Source organism: Somniosus microcephalus, chromosome 14 (assembly GCF_052327205.1).
Source record: "Somniosus microcephalus isolate GS21.2 chromosome 14, FLI_Smic_1.0, whole genome shotgun sequence".
Classification (NCBI taxonomy): Eukaryota; Metazoa; Chordata; class Chondrichthyes; order Squaliformes; family Somniosidae; genus Somniosus; species Somniosus microcephalus.
Genome location: NC_141000.1, coordinates 77,176,729 through 77,197,149, shown reverse-complemented (window position 1 = coordinate 77,197,149; position 20,421 = coordinate 77,176,729). Strand labels below are relative to the sequence as shown.

Genomic DNA, 20,421 nt, shown 5'->3' with positions numbered 1-20,421 from the left:
GTTCTCCCCTTAAAGGTACATACATTACAATTCCTCCCTTTTTAGATTAACAGTCCATAACACTCATTTAACAATTAAATATCAAACTAATTACAATTAACACTTTTAACATGCAACATTAGCTAAAAATAGTCTATTTATAAATTCAGTCTTTGGGGAGGCTTCCTGATCCTTTCTGGATAGCGCCTTTCCCGAGTGTCTTGCTCCTGGTGCGGAGGCGATTCTGGCCCCCTGTCGTCGGTTGGTTCATCCGCTTCCGATGCTACTGTTTCTGGGGTAGATGCCACCTGTACGTCGGGTTCATCACCAGGTACGTATGGGCGAGACATGGGGTTGACTCGTTCCTGTGACTCTAGGATCTGGTCAGCATGGCGTCTCACAATGTTCTCCCCAACATCCACTGTGTACATTAGTGGCCCCTGCCGTGTGCATATCGTTCCTGGTTGCCATTTCTCTGTTCGGTAGTCGCGGGCCAAGACTGGTTGCCCTACATTGAAGCTCCTTGTCGGCTTCTCATTGATCTGCTGGAATTGCTTATTCTCAACATCTCTTCGTACATTTGGTCTGAGCAAATCCAGACGAGATCTCAACCTTCGGTTAAAGAACATCATGGCCGGGGCCTGGTTGGTGACTGCATGTGTCGCATTTCTGTAGGCTAACAGGAAATTGTCCACCTTATGCTGCAGTGGAATGTCGTCATCGCACATGGCCTTTACTGCTTTTTTAAAGGTTTGTACGAACCTCTCAGCCAATCCGTTTGTGGCTGGATGATACGGGGCGGATGTGTAATGCCTTACCCCATTCCTTTTCATAAATCTTCGAAACTCTTCGGACACAAACTGTGGTCCGTTATCAAAGCAAATCTGCTCTGGCAAGCCGTTCCTGGCAAAAATGGTCCGTAGGACTGCAATAGTTTTCTCCGTGGTGGTGGAGGACATTTTGATCACCTCAGGCCATTTCAAGTGCGCATCCACGGCTATTAAAAACATTGAGTCCATGAATGGACCAGCAAAATCAATATGCACCCGTTGCCATGGAGATGAGGGCCACTCCCATGGGTGTAGAGGGGCATGTGGTGGTGCATTTTGGACCTTCTGGCATCCTGAGCAGCTCTTTGTCAGGTCCTTGATTTGCTGATCGATCCCCGGCCACCACACATAAGCCCTAGCAAGACATTTCATTTTCACCCCTCCCAGATGACCTTCGTGAAGCTCATTGAGCACTCTCTCCCTTAACTTGGGTGGAATTACCACTCGGCATCCACACATCAAGGTCCCCCGGCACACTGACAGCTGTTCTCTCCTTGTCGAGAATGCTGGCAACAGTGAGTCGCCATGTGCTGGCCATCCCTTCACCGTCAAATCATATACCCGAGACAGTGTCGGGTCATTTCGGGTTTCCTTTTCGATACAAGCGTTAGTTACCGGTAGGTATTCAACTATAGTCGAATGGAATATTTCAACAGGATCCACTGCTGGTGCTTCCTCCGCAGTAGGCAGTGGCAGGCGTGATAGCCCATCAGCATTTCCATGCTGTTTCGTGCCCTTATATTCAATCTCATAGTGGTGTGCCCCTAGAAAAAGTGACCATCTTTGTAGTCGTTGCGCAGTCATCACCGGAACACCCTTCTTTGGATTAAAGATGGAGACAAGTGGTTGGTGGTCAGTCAGCAAGGTGAACTTCTGCCCGTGCAGATAGTGATTGAACTTTTTCACTCCCCACACTAGGCTGAGGGCCTCCCTGTCAATCTGGGCGTAGTTACGCTCGGCTGAGGTTAGTGACCGAGACGCAAAGGCTACTGGCCTCTCCTAGCCGTCCGGGAATTTGTGCGACAGCACCGCTCCAATGCCATAGGGTGATGCATCACACGCCAACCGAATTGGTAGTGCTGGGTTGAAATGAGCCAACACCTCTTTTGATGTGATCAATGCTTTGCTCTTCTGGAAAACTCGTTTACATTCGTCACTCCACTTCCATGGTACCCCCATTTGCAGTAGGGTGTTCAGTGGGTGTAGTACGGTAGACAAATTCTGCAAGAACTTATGGTAGTAGTTCACCAGCCCGAGGAACGACCTCAGTTGTGACACATTTTCCGGTGCTGGAGCCTTGACTACTGCCTCAATCTTTTCAGGGGACTTATGTAACCCCTCTTTATCAATAACGTGGCCACAATACGAGATCTGCTTCTGGAAAAACTCGCATTTGTGGCGATTAGCTCGGAGCCCATATTCCTTCAATCTAGTGAGCACCTGCTCCAGGTTGGCGAGGTGATCACTGTCATTTTCGCCCGTGACCAGGATGTCGTCCAAATAACACTGGGTCCCTGGAATCCCTTGCAGGACTTGTTCCATTGCCCTTTGCCAAATAGCTGGAGCTGATGCTACCCCGAACACCAGCCGGTTGTATTGGTAGAGACCTTTATGAGTGTTGATCGTGAGGTACTGTTTCGAGGCTTCTTCTACCTCCATTTGCAGGTACGCCTGGGCCAGATCAATCTTAGTGAAGCGTTTCCCTCCCGATAGCGAGGCGAAAATATCTTCAATCCGCGGAAGCGGATATTGTACAGTGTGAAGGACTGGGTTCACTGTCACCTTAAAGTCCCCACAGATGCGAACCTTCTTTGGTTCCCCAGGCGTATTACTCAACGACATCTTCATTACAGGAACGATGGGTGTAGCCCACTCACTCCAGTCCACTTTGGACAGTACTCCAGAACGTTCCAAACCTTCCAGCTCTGCTTCGACGGCTGGGCGGATTGCATAAGGTACCGGTCTGGCCTTAAAAAACTTTGGGGTTGCATTTTCCTCTATTTTGATCGTCGCTGTTATGCCTTTTAGTGTTCTGAGTCCCTGCTGGGACACTTCTTGTGCGTCAGTTAGCATTTTTGACAGTCGTCCAGGTGTGACGTCGTCATCCTTTTTGGCATCTACAGTCAGTGCTTGTATGGAATGCCAATCTAGCTGTATCTTCCGGATCCATTCACGTCCTAGTAGAGTTGGTCCTCCATCTGGCAATACATATAGGTCCATTTTTGGTGTTTCCTTGCCATTATATATAACGTTCACCCTTATTTTTCCTTTGGGGTGGACTTTTTGCCCCGTGTACGTCTTCAAGATAATCTTTGTATCTCTCAACGGTATATGTGAGAATAGCCGCTTGTAGTCCCTTCGATTTATGACTGTTAGGGCTGATCCTGTGTCCAATTCCATTTTCACTTGGACTCCTGCTATCTTGAGCGTGACCCAGATAGTTTGGTGATCCTCCGTTTTGATCACATTATGTAGTTTCAGACAACCCAGCTCCTTGCTTCCGGAGTCTGTATCACTTTTCTGTTCGTCTGAACTACTCTCTGTCACCTTATGTACCTTCTTGTACTTCTCCTGTGGAGATTTCTTGCTGCTGGTTTTCTTTCCCGACCTGCAGACTCTTGCTATGTGTCCTACTTTTCCATACTGTCTGCACACTTTGTCCTTGAACCAGCAATCCTTATGGTCGTGTGTTGTTCTGCCGCAGCGATAGCACTTCACTGTTCCGTATGACATTTCATTTGTGCCATATTCTTGCGGTCTCCATTGTATCTCTGCCGCGCCCCATGCTGCTGCTTCGTGTGATACTGCCATGCTGAAAGCCTTGTCCAGCGTAAGATCCTTTTCTGATAGAAGCCGTTTCTGGGTTCCTTCACTTTGAAGCCCACACACAAACTTGTCTCTTAAAGTATCTGCTAGTCCCGTTCCAAACTGGCAGTGTTTCGATAGCTTGCGCAGTTCCGTTAAATACTCAGCATTACTTTCATCTTTATGCTGGTTCCTTTTGTGAAACTTAAATCTTTCTGCTATCAGCAGCGGTGTGGGGTTTAAGTGGTCCTGTAGGATTGACACTATGTTTTCAAAATCCTTTTCTACTGGCTTCTCTGGGGTTACTAGGTTTCGTAGTAAGCCATACGTTTTTGCACCCATTGAATTCAACAATACCAGCGCTTTCTTGTCATCTGGCACTTCATTTGCCTTGCAGTATACTTCTATGCGTTCGACATATGTCGTCCAATCTTCGACTTCATTGTCGAACGCTATGATACTGCCACTCATCGGCATTTTTGGGTGTGGTTAGACTGGCTTAAAATGGCGTCTCCTGCGCTTTCCTTTCTTCCCCGCTGCGGCTTAAAATGGTGTCTCCCGCGCTTTCCTTTCTTCCCCACTGACGCTGCTCGGCCCTTGAACACCGGCTGCGCTCTGCGCGTTTCCCTGCGCGCCTCTCTCCCCCATTGACGCTGCTCGGCCCTTGAACACCGGCTGCGCTCTGCTCTCTCGCGTTGATGCCGCTCGGTCCTGAACACCGGCTGCGCCCTCTGCGCTCTACCCTCTCTCTCCCCCCCGTCGACGCTGCTCGGCCTTTTTCTGTGCTGTCGGTCGGCTCTAGCCGCCGCTGTCCGGCAAGGGTCTGCGCAGTACCTGTTGCCAGCCCGTTTCGCTGGACCACCGTGACTGGAAAGCCAAGCCTGGCTCTCGACAGCCTCCCCTGCGATGCTCAAATCTCCACTGGATGACTGGGGGGTTTCCCGTGGTCGACGCCCGTGCTTCTGGACTCGGCCTTCTTCCACTGTTCTCCAGGAGCGAATCCCTGGGAGGTGATGCAGAGTTGCAGGTAGGTTTGAATCTGCTCGTCGCCAATGTTAGATCCGTGTATCTTGATGTTGTGTCCTTCAATAATTTGACAAGAGACTACAGGGAATGATCAACAGGTGTTTACTGAATGAGGGTTACTCTAGAACTAACTGTACAGATCCCTACTCAGGGTTTATATACAGGTGTGGTCACTGCCGGTACTACAGTATACAGGAGCTGTAAAAAGTAGTTCTCCCCTTAAAGGTACATACATTACAGAGATGTAACAGATATTAAGCAGGTGCAGAGACAGGGAGGTGGTGGGGTGGTGGTGGCGGGGGAGGAAGGAATTGAAGGAACATGCTGTGCTTTAACCTCCTCCCTTCCCACTGTCCAGGGCCCCAAACACTCCTTCCAGGTGAAACAGCGATTTACTTGTACTTCTTGCAATTTAGCATACTGTATTCGCTGCTCACGATGCGATCTCCTGGGGAGACCAAACGCAGATTGGGCAACCGCTTTGTGGAACACCTCCGTTCAGTCCGTAAGGGTGACCCTGAGCTTCTGGTCGCCTGTCACTTTAATTCACCGCTTCACTCCCACTTTAATCTCTCTGTCCTCGGCCTCTTACATTGTTTTTTACTTGAAGCTCAAGGAACAGCACCTCATCTTTCGATTGGGCACTTTACAGCCTTCTGGACTCAACACTGAGTTCAACAATTTCAAACTATAACCCCTGCCCTCATTTTTCATGATGTATGATTTTGCCATTCACATTTGCAACATTTTATCTTTCCTGCCTCTTACATAAGCACAGTATGATTCTTCAATTCCTTATTCCCCCCTGCCTCCGCCCCCCCCCCCCCGCCCACCCCCCCCCCCCGGTCTCTGCACCTGCTTAATATCTGTTACATCTCCAGCTTTTTCCAGTTCTGATGAAGGGTCCCAGACCTGAAACGTTAACTCTGTTTCTCTCTCCACGGATGCTGCCTGGCCTGCTGAGTGTTTCCAGCATTTTCTGTTGTTATTATAGGTAGAAATTACTGTCTGCCTTATATCCTTGTACATATTCCTTTCCACTATGTTAACAGAAGAGTTAACCCTTTTAAACAGGTTAATGCTTTGATTATAGTGCACAGGGGTACAAATTATCAGTGCAGCAAAATTGCACTTTATGGTTCATTATTAACTAAGTATACTGAATACATCACTTAAACAAGACATCCTAGCATTCCATGGAATAAATAATTACAAACAAGTTAATTCCTCTAATGATAAGATCTGACAGTAATTTCCAACCTCAATTCTTTTATTAAATTGTCATTACAATCCTCCCCAAGTTTAAAGATGTTTTAAACTTTACACACAGAGCAAGTTTATACAAAGCACAGATTCAGTAGATCCACTGTGAGCTTCCTAGTGTGTTTAGATACATTCACAATACTTTAGAAATTGCCATAATGTAGGCACAGCCCATAAATTCTATTTTTTTTATATCATAACATTTTATATTGTTAAGTGAAGGTTTTCTGAGGTTACAAAATCTTTTATACTTAGAGTTAAGCTTTTAAAGTGATGCCTTTCCATTGAAAGTTACAGTGGCACAACAGGCTGGAGGTTATAATTGGTGGTGACTCACGTTCAGAATCCTCGCTTTTAAAGTGTCCGATCAATTTGATCACTTCATCAGTTCTTTCAAAAGAGCGAACCTCCGCCCGAGATTCAATGATTTCCACTGGGTCTTCTGTCACCTGTTGACAAAAAAAAAAGCTCTGGTATTGATCTCAGCGTTAAGCAATATTATATTTTCTGCATAAAAAAAGTCCTTCAATAACTTACCCCCCAAATTCTGAACTAAATACAGCTGTATTGTGGATATCACCTGCTCATAACACTGGATTTTACTACATTGTTTCAGTAAGAGATGCTCTTCTGAGGAAGGGTTGTTGTTGTTTTCATATCTTCACACGCTCCCACTTTGGTGAAGAGTAGATTTCCAGGCTAATTACAGTCTGACAGGTCGTGATGTGAACACTCCTTCCATGACCGTAACCATCTTTATACCAGCCGATAAGGTGATTAGTCCTATATTGCGGGAGGGTTTTATGGGATCACACAACCCATATGATGAGGAGACGGCCAAACACACCCACCGGACACAAATATCCCACTGGATGGCGACCCAGAATTCAGAGCCTGATCTCCAGTCTCCACTTGAGGAAGGGTTAAGGCACATTATTAGGGCACAAGAGAGCTTTACTCTCCATTTGCCCATGTTGTGCCTGCCCTTGGACTGTTTGATCCTGATACCAAGTGCCCAATGTGGACAAGTGTTTCATTCCCCAGTACCGACATCCCTCACCTTGACTAACACGAAAAAATCACCAAAATATGCCAACAAAACTTAAAGAAACTAGAATATAATTGATATTCTTGTGCCTCTAAAACCAACTACCTCATATATGCTGGGAAAATATTGCCCTATGGTGCATATTCAATACTGTAAACATGGACATTCACTCCATCAACTCTATAATTTGTCCTCAATATGATGTTATAAATCCAATTTTCCGATAAATACAAAAATGGAGTTGAGATGGCCCACAGCCCAGTCTCACTTGTTCAGAGGGTAGGCCACACAAAATTTTCTGATGGGAGTCCCTCCCCCAAATTTGAATAGGCTACTAGCACATGTAAAGCTTGCCCAGTGAACTGGGCCTAAAGCACACTTAGCTGGAGAGTGTAAAACACAAATCTTAAAGGGCTGCAGCTCTCAGTAAAAAGGGAAGTTGTGGTGGTGAGTGAAAAATTGAGAAACCTTTTATGGTGGCAAGACTGCCCTTGTTGATGAGGAGCTGGAAGCTCTGCTGCAGGAGGTTTACCAAAGGAGGGTGGGCTTATTTGAAGATGAAGGCCACCCTCCAATAAACCCACTGATGTAAGCTGCATGGAGGGAGCTCCTTGGCCAAGCCAGGTACCAGCTACAAATGACATTTGCTGGTATCAGAAGGAAGGTGAAGGTATGTATGCTCCTCATTTTTCCAAACATTCTTGTGGGACCTGTTATAAATCTCATCATTCATCAAGAAACTACTCGTGAAATAATGCTGAACGGCCAGCTGGTGGCGCCATCCAAGGAGTATAAATACTCGGGCGTCGGCCCCAGCTTTCCAGGGACATTTTGTAAGACAAGGAACTAGTGAAGTACAACTAGACCTCCATGTTCTGAAACAAGTTGATTAAAGACTTGCTTTATGCTCAAACCAAGTGCGTAGTGAGTTTTATTACGTCAATTTAATCAACTTGATATCGACTCCATGCTTTGGGTGATTCGGGAACAGCCAGCTACGACTCGAACCGTAGAAGAGAACTCAGACAAGTAATCGATCCATCATGGAGAAACTACTCAGACCCGCCCGTCTCGACCTGGACCCGAATTCACTTACAGCTGCTAAGGTATGGAAACACTGGTATCGTACTTTCAGCAAATTCCTCAGGGTGTGTGGTGAAAATGTTCCTAATAAATTAGAGATACTTGCTAATTATGTATCCCCTCATGTGTTTGATTATATCGAAGACTGTGTAGACTATGACGCCGCTATCCAAATACTACAGCAGCTATATGTCAAGTCCCCAAATGAAATTTTTGCTCGGCATCTACTGGCCACAACTTGACAACAACCCGGGGAATCACTTGATGAATTCCTTCAGAAACTTCGCAGGCTCAGCAAGGATTGTAATCTTAAAGCTGTTACAGCTGAGCAGTACCAGGAGGAGTTAATTCGTGATTCCTTTATTACTGGGATTGCGTCTCCCTTCATACGTCAGCATCTGTTGGAGAATAAAACCCTCAAGTTACAGGCTGCCTATGACCAGGCATGTTCTCTGGACTTAGCAAAGAGGAATGCAGACACCTATCTTTCACCACGTGCACGGGCTGCTGCTATCACTTTTAGTAACTCTCTCGATAGGCCTCGGGCGGAAGCCCTCACGGATGACGACTCCAACCCGGCTGATGACAACCCTACCCTAGAAACCTACACTGCTGACGACCCCGCCCTAACGGCATCTTGGCAATCTGGAAGGAAGTGTTTCTTCTGTGGAGGTGCGTTCCATTATAAGAAATTTTGTCCAGCTCGTAACGCGACCTGCAATCATTGCAGCAAAAAAGGTCACTTTTCTAAGGTATGCCAGTCAAGAGCCGCTGTTAGTAAGAAAGGCCACTTTTCTAAGGTATACCGGTCGAGAGCTCCTGTTAGTTTTGCAGCTACTATCTATAAAACTGCTCCTCCCCCAAGAGCCACTACTAAGGTTACAGCTGCAATCTATAAAACAGCTCCTCCCCCAAGAGCCACTACTAAGGTTACAGCTGCAATCTATAAAACTGCTCCTCCCCCAAGAACCACTACTAAGGTTACAGCTGTCAAAGGTAAAACTGCCCCTCCTCCCATCACAGCTGTTTTTCCCCAAAGTCTGTCCCATGCAGCCACGAAGGTTTCGGTAAATGGACACATTTTGAGTGCACTAATCGACTCATGCAGCTCTGACAGCTTCATTAGTGAGCGGGCTGTCAGTAAGTTAAAACTGCGTATTTACCCCTCGGACAGGGAAATTGCAATGGTTCTGACGACACTGACCACCAATTCTTCCGGATTTTGTCTTGTCGACCTTATTCTCAATGGCTGCACTTATTTCTCCACCCGGCTCGGGGTGCTCAAGAACCTATGCAGTGATGTGCTCCTGGGACAGGATTTCCAGAAACAACACAAAAGACTCACTTTCGAGTTTGGAAGGTCAAAGCCGGAGCTTACTATTTCCAAAGTACCGTTTTGTGTGCTTTCGGCGGCTTCGCTCGACGAGCCCTCCTTGTTTGCCAATCTTTCCCCCCGATGTAAACCAATAGTCACTAAATCACGATGTTTCAGCCAAGATGATCGATCCTTTATCGAGGCAGAAATCTCCTGCCTTCTAGCTGACGGTATCATTGAGCCATGTTCATCTTTCTGGCGGGCTCAAGTCGTCGTTGTCAAAAATCCTCTGAAGCAACACAAGAAACGTCTTTGCATCGATTACTCACAAACTATTAACCAGTATACTGACCTGGATGCCTACCCACTACCACGCATCAATGACATGGTCAATAACCTTGCCAACTACAAGGTATTTTCAACTTTTGATTTAAAGAGCGCATATCATCAAGTGCCGTTAAAGGACTCTGACAAGAAGTATACGGCCTTTGAGGCCAATGGTCGGCTTTACCAGTTTTGTCGCCTTCCCTTTGGGGTCACCAATGGGGTGGCCGTCTTTCAACGGGCAATGGATAGCCTAGTCAAACAGGAGAACTTAACGGACACTTTTCCATATCTGGATAATATCACCATTGCTGGTCATGACCAGAAGGAGCATGATGCCAACCTCCAGAAATTTTTTGACGTTCTCCGTCGTCGCAAATTAACCTTAAATGAGTCCAAATCTGTAAAATCAGTACCATCAGTCAACATCCTTGGCTACTGGGTGGGCAACGGTGTCATCAAACCAGATCTGGAGCGACTTTGTCCGCTTCAGGAGCTCCCTCTCCCTACAAATCTCGGCTCTCTTCGTCGGGCACTCTGCATGTTCGCCTATTATGCGAAATGGATACCCCACTTCTCCGACAAGATCCAGCCCTTGCTTCACGCAAAGTCATTTCCATTAGGGGCAACGGCTATTTCAGCTTTCAACCTCCTCAAGCGACAACTGGAAAAAGCCACGCTTCGTTCCACTTGATGAAAATCTTCCTTTGGTGGTCGAGTGCGATGCATCAGATGTGGCGATCTCTGCTACCTTGAATCAAGGTGGTCGACCCGTGGCATTTCTGTCCAGAACTTTGCAGGGTAGCGAGCTCCATTATCCTCCTGTCGAGAAGGAGGCTACGGCCATCATAATTCATAATAATTCAACTTTTTATTGTCATTGTACAATGCACAAGTACATGAACAACGAAATGTGATCTTGCAAGCTCCCATGAGTCCAGTACAAATAACATTAACATTAAACGTAAATAGCACCGTCCTGGGAGAAGCAAAGCCGCTGCGTCTGTGCGCGCCGCCATTCCATTTCCACCATTCCTCCTGTCCGACAATCTTCAGCCCAACGCCTGGGCCTGCTCACCAGCCGCCCCTCCCGGGGCTCCTTCTGTGACCTTCTCACCAACCGCCCCTCCTCGGGGCTCCTTCCGTGACCTTCTGCACCTGGTCTTCCCTGATGGTCACCCCTCCAGGTACTAACCAGGCCTGGCTCTGCTTAGCTTCCAAGCCTTGCCAGTGACCCTGTCCCTAGTCCCAGGAACAGGGTATGTAAATGGAGTCATTTTCTCGCTCGTCGCCATTTCACACTTATAACCGATCAGCGCTCTGTGGCCTTTATGCTGGATAACCGGAAACGCACTAAGATCAAGAATAACAAAATACAACTCTGGAGGATGGAATTGGCCGCCTTTGGATACACCATACATTATTGACCCGGCAAAGAGAATGTGGCCCCGGATACCCTCACGCGGGCATTCTGCTCTTCTATGTCAACTTTGACTCTGGCGGATCTTCATACTGACTTATGCCATCCTGGCGTTACCTGTATGTTGCACTTTGTGCGATCTAAAAATCTCCCATTTTATACGGAAGATGTGAAAAGAATGTGCTCCTCCTGTAGAATTTGTGCGGAATTAAAACTGCAATTCTTCTGTCCAGCAGATGGCTCGCTCATACACACTATGCAGCGACTCAGCATTGACTTTAAAGGGCCATTGCCCTCCTCAACGCGAAACACCTACTTACTGACTATGGTGGACGAATATTCACGCTTTCCCTTTGCTTTCCCTTGTCCCAATATGTTTACTTCCACAGTGACCAAATGCCTTGATCAAGTTTTTTCCCTTTGCGGTACGGCCAATTTCATCCACTCTGATCGGGGTCCCTCCTTCATGTCAAGCGAACTCAAAAGTTATCTCTCCCAACGGGGAATCGCCACAAGTAAAACGACACCGTACCATCTCATCGGTAACGGACAGGTTGAGAGATACAACGCTATCATTTGGAACGCTGTTCGTCTTGCGCTGAGGTCACGCAACCTACCAGACCAGCAGTGGGAAACTATGCTCCCTGACGTGTTGCATTCCATCAGGTCTCTCCTTTCTACATCTACCAATGTCACACCTCACAAGCGATTCTTCAGCTTCCAGCGTCACTCCACCCATGGGACGTCTCTACCGTCATGGTTGGCAGCTCCCGGCCCCGTGCTGCTCTGAAGATTCGTCCGATCATCTAAAACCGATCCTCTCGTCGACGAGGTAGAACTCATGGACGTCAACCCCACGTACACGCACGTGCGGTACCCGGATGGCCGGGAGTCCACCGTTTCGCTTCGGGACCTGGCTCCCTGTCCGGCTGGTTCCACGGATCCAACCGATAGAGGGACCCACAGGGATGATGCCGACACTCTGCGCTCCCCCGAAGATGACGCCCTACCTGGGGCATCGAGAGATCTGCCAGCTGCCCCACTGGATCCACTCGGGGAGCCGAGCGCTCCCCGTGGGATGGCCACCTGAGGCCAGGACGCCGGTCAATCCCCAGCTATCCAACAGGATGAAGCCAGTTCTGCGCCTGTGGGGACCCGCACCCGGAGTCACAATCTCCCCAGCCTCCCTCGGGTCGATCAGAGCAACACGTGCCCTGTCGATCCACCGGTACGGATCAAGCAGCCCAGGGACCAAGACACAGTCCGGGGAGACGTGCCTTCTAGCCATAAATAAAAATCTAAGAGACTGCGGCTATTCATGGTCTGCCTGATCCGCTAAGAGGAAGTCGTCGGACTTCCAAATCTTTTAGGCAGGAAGAATGTTATAAATCTCATCATTCATCAAGAAACTACTCGTGAAATAATGCTGGACGGCCAGCTGGTGGCGCCGTCCAAGGAGTATAAATACTCGGGCGTTGGCCCGAGCTTCCCAGGGACATTTTGTAAGACAAGGAACTAGTGAAGTACAACTAGACCTCCATGTTCTGAAACAAGTTGATTAAAGCCTTGCTTTATGCTCAAACCAAGTGCGTAGTGAGTTTTATTACGCCAGGACCTATCAAGCATGACATAAAACCAGTGGAAACTCCCACACCCTCTAAAAGGTAAATTTAAAACGTTGTTCATAACCATTATCTTTTTGCACACACTCTTTCATTGTGTCAAAAAGGATGGTATACTATTCTTATCGGTGCAGGGGACGGCTGAGGAACAGATAACCTGACGTGCTCCTCTGCTGTTAGGAGTTTTCCCAGTTGGATTAGCAAAAGTTAGCCCCGTTCGCCGAAGAGCCAGCCCCCACTGTTTCTACTCCTGCATCAATCTGGTGAAAATGGAAAACGACATTTTTCATCGACGGAGTGAATATTGGGCTAGATTTTCGTGGAGCCATCAGGCGGGGCTTCAGGCGTGTGGGGGGGGGGGTGGAAATCCTGAATTTGGGGGTCCTGACACCATCCCGCCCAAAACCCCGCCCCACATAAATTTCAGGGGCGGTGGGTACCTGCCCCGCACTGGGACCCGCCGAAACCAGGCGGGAAGGGATTAGTGCCAATTAACTGCCTGTTAACAGGTAGTTAACAGGCAGTTTTTAGCCTAATCCCTATTTTGAGGGGTTTCATGTGGGTTTCCCGACAGCTCCAAACCACGCCAGGTTAGAGCAGGCGGGCCGTCGGGTTGAAGGAGTTGGAGGGGTCGCGATGTTGGCGCTCAGGTAAGTGATGGGTGCATGAGTGTAAAGGTAAGTGTGTTTGGTGTGTCTAAAGTGTGTAAAGAACTTTTACTTACCTGTACTTACCTTCACAGCCTTTCTTCCTGTAGCAGTCGGGAGCGCATCACTCAGCCGGAACTGAAAGCTGAACGGCTGCGATCTGTGAAAAGTGACAGCCTTCAGCTTTGAGTGCCGGTAAGAGTTCTAACTGAGTCTGTGCAGACTCATGGTAGAACTCAGACTGTCAGTGTTTCAGAGCTTCAAACAGCTGTCAAACGTTGATATTTCATCTGTCAAGAACTCTAGACAGATGAAATTTCAGTCTGTGACATCACCTGTTGCCGAGTGGCCCTTAATTGGCCTGCTGAGCCCGCTGGGTGGGCTCAACAAGGTCAATCAAGGGAAAATTGCGCGGATTGGCCGGACGTCGAAGTAGGCGGGTCAAAAACCCGAAAGGGGAAGTCCCGCCTTCTTCCCGACAGGTTTGGGAAAATCTACCCCAATGTCTTTGCTCAGTGGGGGAGAGTGGCGCCGATTGGGGGGAGAGTGGCAGAGATCGAGAGGAGAACAGCGGCAATTGGGGGGAGTGCGGTGGCGACCGGGGGAGTGGCAGTGATCGAGGGGGTGATCATCAGAGTGGGAGGTGGGGGGGGGAATCATCTCTAAGGCCACATGTAGAACTGGTAGTACCGGCTGTCTCAGGGCACACCAAAATTGCAGTAGGGGCCTCAAACAAGCATTAGGACCCTTATTTCAAGAACAAACCATCAAAGCTTGAGTATATCTATATAACTTTTATCTTATATTGTATCATCTTGACCATTTCTATGTGCCACCAGCTCATGTATCATTATGTTCCACTGTTTCCAATCATCTGTTCTTTAATCCTTAATCCTCAATGTAATTTGTAACCAGATACTCATCAAGCTCTTTTTAAAGATTTTAGCTACACAGCATTAATTGCTTCATTTGAGAGTCTATTCCACATAGCCTCCTGTTCTGTGGAGAAAACCATCGTTAATCTGAGTGCAGAGGCTTTTCTGGGAATGCTAGACAGGTGTGAAGAGGTCAGTACCCTGGCCGACATTCATGGGATTTATAAAATGATAAATGGTTCATTTCAAACGATTATAAATAATCTCCCAACTGCTTTCTCTCCCAGCAAAAGAAAGCAAAATAAAACTTAGCAGAAAGCAGAGTTATCTTTACCGCCACAGATCAACAAGTAAGATCTATTAATATTATACCTACTACTGCAGGTATTAAGAGTTTGTTCAGTAATGCTGGTCCAGCAGTGCCAGTAAAACTCTCTCCTGATGTATCACAGCCTTAAATTCAAGGTTTTGATAACCCCAATTTATAATTTAGAGCTTTATAAGTGCATTTAGTTATCATTTGAAAGTAAAGCTCCCAGTTTCAGCAATGACCTCTGTCATAAAGTTAGGAGTAGGGCTGTTTGCTGATGATTTCCACAACTCCTCTGATGATGAAGCAGCCCATGTCAGCCCACAGCAGGACTTGGATAACATCCAGACTTGGGCTGACAAGTGGGAGTTAACACTCATGCCAAATAAGTGCCCAATAGTAACCACCTCGAACAACAGAAAGCTCAGCCATCTCCCATTGGCCTTCAATAACACCACCCTCACCAAGCATCTTGCCATCAACATCTTGGGGTCACCACTAACCAGAAGCTGAAGTGAATCAACTATAACATCGTGGCTACAAGAGCAGGGTAAAACTAAGTATTCTGTGATGAGTGGCTCATTTTCTTACCCCTCAAATCCTCTCCACCATCTACAAGACTCAAGTGAGGAGGTTGATGGAATACTCACCACTCCCCTGGATGGGTGCAGGTGCTCATGAAGCTCAACAGCAGCTAGGATTGAGCAGTTTGCTTGGTCATCGCCCCTGCCACTGGACTCAATATTTATCCCCCTGCACCACCAGCACATTGTGGCTGCAGTATGTACGATCTACAGGATGCACTGCAACAACTCACCAAGGTTGCTTCAACAATACTTTCCTCCCCTCCGACCTCTACTTCCATGAAGGACAAAAGCAGTAATGTCATGGGAACACCATCATCTCCAAGTCCCCTCCAAGTCACACACCATCCTAACTTGGACATAGAGCACTGTTCCTTCATCGTTGCTGGGTTAATGTCCTGGAATTCCTTACCTAAAAACATTGTAGGAGCCCCACCACTACAAGGACTGTGTCAGTTCAAGTAGAAGGCCCACCACCACCTTTCCAGGGCAATTAGGACGGATAATAAATCTGGCCTTGCCAGCATCGTCTACATCCTGAGAACAAATAAAAAGTTGGCCTACCAGATAAAGGCACTACATAGTGTGGTATTAAGCCATACAGGCCACAAGGTCACAAGTTTTATTCCCAGTCTGTGCTGACAACAAGATAATTATGAATGAGGAAGGCCATTTAGCCCATCTTAGTTTATCCATCCATAAAGACCCTAAAGTCGACTCTATTGTTTATAAACTTTAAGGATTTTGCCTCCAGTAGTCTATCCAGGAGTCTATTCCGTGTATTTGACACTCTTGTGTGGAGAACTTCCTGATAGCAGTCCTAATTTGACTTTTACAAGTTTGAACTTGTGTCTCTTAGTCCCTCCTACTACTCATAATTTGATTTAAAGCAATATTCCATATCTGCCTTTTCCATTCTCTTAACTATCTTTTGTACCTCAATAAGATCATGTCTCAGCTACCTCCTTACAAGACTAATAGCCCATGCCTCTCAAGTCCTTTCTCATAACTCATATCTTTAACACTAGAGATCAGCCTTGTGGCTCTTCTCTGCACTGCCTCCAGCTCTTGAATGTCTTCCCTGTCTTGGTGACCAGAGCTAGGCACAAAACTAAAAACATGTGGTCTGTCCAGAGCACTATACAGTTTCAGTACCAATTCCTCTGGCCTGTACGCTACTGTTTTGGTTATATAGTTCAGCATTCTATGTAGCTTATGTTAGTTAAAGCAGCAATCGAGTGCTACAATTTGCCTCATGTCCTGAGGTGGGGAGCAAAAAAATCAATCTGAGATTCTGGTCCTGATCGCTATCCAATGGCCTCTGCTGGAAAGTACATGTACGGATGTCAGGTGAGGAAAAACTGGACTCAACTGTTCTGCATGGCTAAGTAGCTGCTGACACGAACATGCACACATGAAAAATGCCTACTTGGGCAAAGTACTTGTGGCCATGAAATCATATGCCTCAAGAAAATTGACAAAACAAAACATATTTAATCATCTGAAAATAAGATTCATACTACGAAAGATATTGGTGTCCACAGAATGTATTTTACTTACATCCAGAAGAAATTCTACCAGGACTTCAGGAGACAGCTCGCCATCATACTCAATCAGATGATCATCTTTAAAAATATACACGCTCCCGATTTCTATCAGACCTGTGAAAAATGGGGACTGTAAGTGAAATAGAACACAGTCAAGAAACTAGACATTATGATGAAGCACCTTAGTATCCCACAGCACTGAACCACCACAGAGAATAAAATCACATTGCCATAGACTTTTACTGTTCAGCTTTGAGTGTTTCAACAAGCAGCTGTACTCAGCTGATGATTTTGCTCCCTCCCCCCACCACCAACATTTCACCTTTTCTTTTTCATTATAATTCACTTGCTGTTGTAAATGTACTGGAATTTTACATTTCATTAGGTTTTAAAAAATATATATATAGTACCTGCATTTATAGTGTCCCCAATCAGATGGCACTGTTTCAAGTCACATGCTTTACATGTGTCACACAATGAATTACTTTTGAAATGAAGTGACTTGTTATGTAGGCAAACAACAGAGATGAATAGCCGTTACAATTCAAGCTTTCTCCCAACTCTCTATTAGTTTTCACAGCAAAATTCAATTTCCATAGGCAGACCCGTGCCCACTATACTCTAAAACTTACAGGTCTATGTGTGCCCTGAATGGGACTAGTGTGGAGTGCATGTGAAACAGGCAGCACTTTGCAGGAATCAACCTTAGGGCAATCCATGAGATACATGGTACAATTGAGTGTTCTTCCCTGCCAAATTCCTTTAAATGTACCATCTTGTCAGTCTGGCTCAGTAGTAGCATACTTGCACACAAGTCAGTGGTGTACATTTAAGGAGTTATTTTACAACTTCCAAAAGAAATATATTCCACTGAGGAAAAAAGGGTGTAAAAGAAAAGATAGCCATCCGTGGCTAAGTAAAGTAATTAAGGATAGTATCCGACTAAAAACAAGGGCATATAAGGTAGCCAAATTTAGTGGAAGAATAGAGGATTGGGAAGTCTTTAAAAGACAGCAAAAAATAACTAAAAGATTGATTAAGAAAGGGAAGATAGATTATGAAAGTAAATTAGCAAAAAATATAAAAACAGATAGCAAAAGTTTCTATAGTTATATAAAAAGAAAAAGGGTGGCTAAAGTAAATGTTGGTCCCTTAGAGGATGAGACCGGGAAATTAATGGTGGGAAACATGGAGATGGCAAAAACGCTGAACAATTATTTTGTATCAGTCATTACGGTAGAGGACACTAAGAATATCCCAACACTGGACAAACAGGGGGCTCTAGAGGGGGGAGGAGCTAAATACGATTAAAATCACTAAGGAAGTGGTACTTGGTAAAATAATGGGACACAAGGCGGATAAATCCCCTGGACCTGATGGCTTACATCCTAGGGTCTTGACGGAAGTGGCGGTAGGGATTGTGGATGCATTGGTAATAATTTTCCAAAACTCCCTGGACTCAGCAAAGGTCCCAGCAGATTGGAAAACTGCTAATGTAACACCCTTATTTAAAAAGGGTAGTAGGCAGAAGGCTGGAAACTATAGACCTGTTAGCCTAACATCTGTGGTTGGTAAAATTTTTGAGTCCATTATTAAGGAGACAGTAACGGGACATTTGGATAAACATAATTTAATAGGACAAAGTCAGCATGGTTTTATGAAGGGGAAGTCAAGTTTGACAAATTTGCTTGAGTTCTTTGAGGAAGTAACATACAGGGTGGATAAAGGGGAACCAGTGGACGAAGTGTATTTAGACTTCCAAAAGGCATTTGACAAGGTGCCACACAAAAGATTATTGCTCAAGATAAAAAATCACGGGCTTGGGGGTAATATTCTGGCATGGGTGGAGGATTGGCTATCTAACAGAAAGCAGAGAGTTGGGATAAATGGTTCATTCTCAGACTGGCAATCAGTAACTAGTGGTGTTCCGCAGGGGTCAGTGCTGGGTCCCCAACTCTTTACAATCTATATTAACGATTTGGAGGAGGGGACCGAGTGTAACATATCAAAGTTTGCAGATGATACAAAGATGGGAAGGAAAGTAGTGAGTGAGGAGGACATAAAAAACCTGCAAAGGGACATAGGCAGGCTAAGTAAGTGGGCAGAGATTTGGCAGATGGAATACAATACTGAAAAGTGTGAGGTTATGCACTTTGGCAGGAAAAATCATAGAGCAAGTTATTATCTTAATGGCAAGAAACTGGAAAGTACTGAAGTACAAAGGGATCTGGGGGTCCTGGTGCACGAAACTCAAAAAGTTAGTATGCAGGTGCAGCAAGTGATCAAGAAGGCCAATGGAATGTTGGCTTTTATTGCTAGGCGGATAGAATATAAAAACAGGGAGGTATTGTTGCAGTTGTACAAGGTATTGGTGAGACCGCACCTGGAATACTGCATACAGTTTTGGTGTCCATACTTAAGAAAAGACTAGTACGATAGCAAAATACTGCAGATGTTGGAAATCCGAAATAACAACAGAAAATGCTGGAAAAACTCAGCAAGTCAGGCAACATCCGTGGAGAGAAATTTGAGTTGACGTTTCGGGTTTGACCCTTCTTCAAAAGGGTCAAACCCGAAACGTCAACTCAAATTTCTCTCCACGGATGTTGCCTGACTTGCTGAGTTTTTCCAGCATTTTCTGTTGTTATCTTAAGAAAAGACATACTTGCTCTCGAGTCAGTACAAAGAAGGTTCACTCGGTTAATCCCGGGGATGAGGGGGTGGTCATATGAGGAGAGGTTGAGTAGATTGGGACTCTACTCATTGGAGTTCAGAAGAATGAGAGGCGATCTTATTGAAACATACAAGATTGTGAAGGGGCTTGATCGGGTGGATGCGGTGAGGATGTTCCCAATGATGGGTGAAACTAGAACTAGGGGGCATAATCTTAAAATAAGGGGCTGCTCTTTCAAAACTGAGATGAGGAGAAACTTCTTCACTCAGAGGGTGGTAGGTTTGTGGAATTTGCTGCCCCAGAAAGCTGTGGAAACTACATCATTAAATAAATTTAAAAACAGAGATAGATAGTTTCCTAGAAGTAAAGGGAATTAAGGGTTACGGGGAGCGGGCAGGAAATTGGATATGAGTCTAGGTTCGGAACAGTCATGGCCCTGTGGGTAACGGAGCGGGCCCAGGGGCCGTGTAGCCTGGTTTTGCTCCTACTTCTTGTGTTCTAATTATGTGTTAGATTTCAGGAGATGGTTCTATTCCTGTTCCTGGCTGGGGTGGAGATCACCTTTTACAGAAGGTAAGTACTGTAGAAAATATAGGGACAGTGATCTCCTGGACGAGTTTCGATCGCCTAGATGGGTCGGAGAGGAATTTCCCAGATTTTTTCTCCCAAATTGGCCATTGGGTTTTTTATCTGGTTTTTCGCCTCTCCCAGGCGATCACATGGGTTTGGGTGGGATGTAGAGTGATAGTAGATTTGAGGTTAGGATCAGATCAGCCATGATCTTATTGAATGGTGGAGTAGGCTCGAGGGGCCGATTGGCCTACTCCTGCTCCTATTTCTTATGTTCTTATGACATAGGTCCAAGCCTCTCTCTGGGGCTTGAGCACACAATCCAGGCTAACACTTCAGTATGGTGCTGAGAGAGTGTTATGTGGTCAGAGGTACTGTCTCTCACATGAGACGTTAAGCCAAGGCTCTGTCTGCCTGTTCAGGTGGATGTAAAATATCCCATGGTATTATTTGAAGAAGCTGGTGTCCTGGCCAACATTTATCTCTCAATCAACACCAC

At 46.1% G+C, this 20,421-nt stretch overlaps 1 protein-coding gene across 2 annotated transcripts in view; it reads right to left on the bottom strand.

The window, feature by feature from the left end:
* The window catches only part of casq2 (calsequestrin 2), a 54,636-nt gene that overhangs the window by 19,279 nt on the left and 14,936 nt on the right, over positions 1 to 20,421 (bottom strand). For both annotated transcript variants that reach the window (XM_086006738.1, XM_086006737.1), the window contains exons 4-5: positions 16,692 to 16,792; positions 6,241 to 6,352 (exon numbers count right to left, since the gene is read on the bottom strand). In XM_086006738.1, coding sequence (XP_085862864.1) covers positions 6,241 to 6,352; positions 16,692 to 16,792 — 213 coding nt within the window. The remainder of the gene's footprint in view (positions 1 to 6,240; positions 6,353 to 16,691; positions 16,793 to 20,421) is intronic.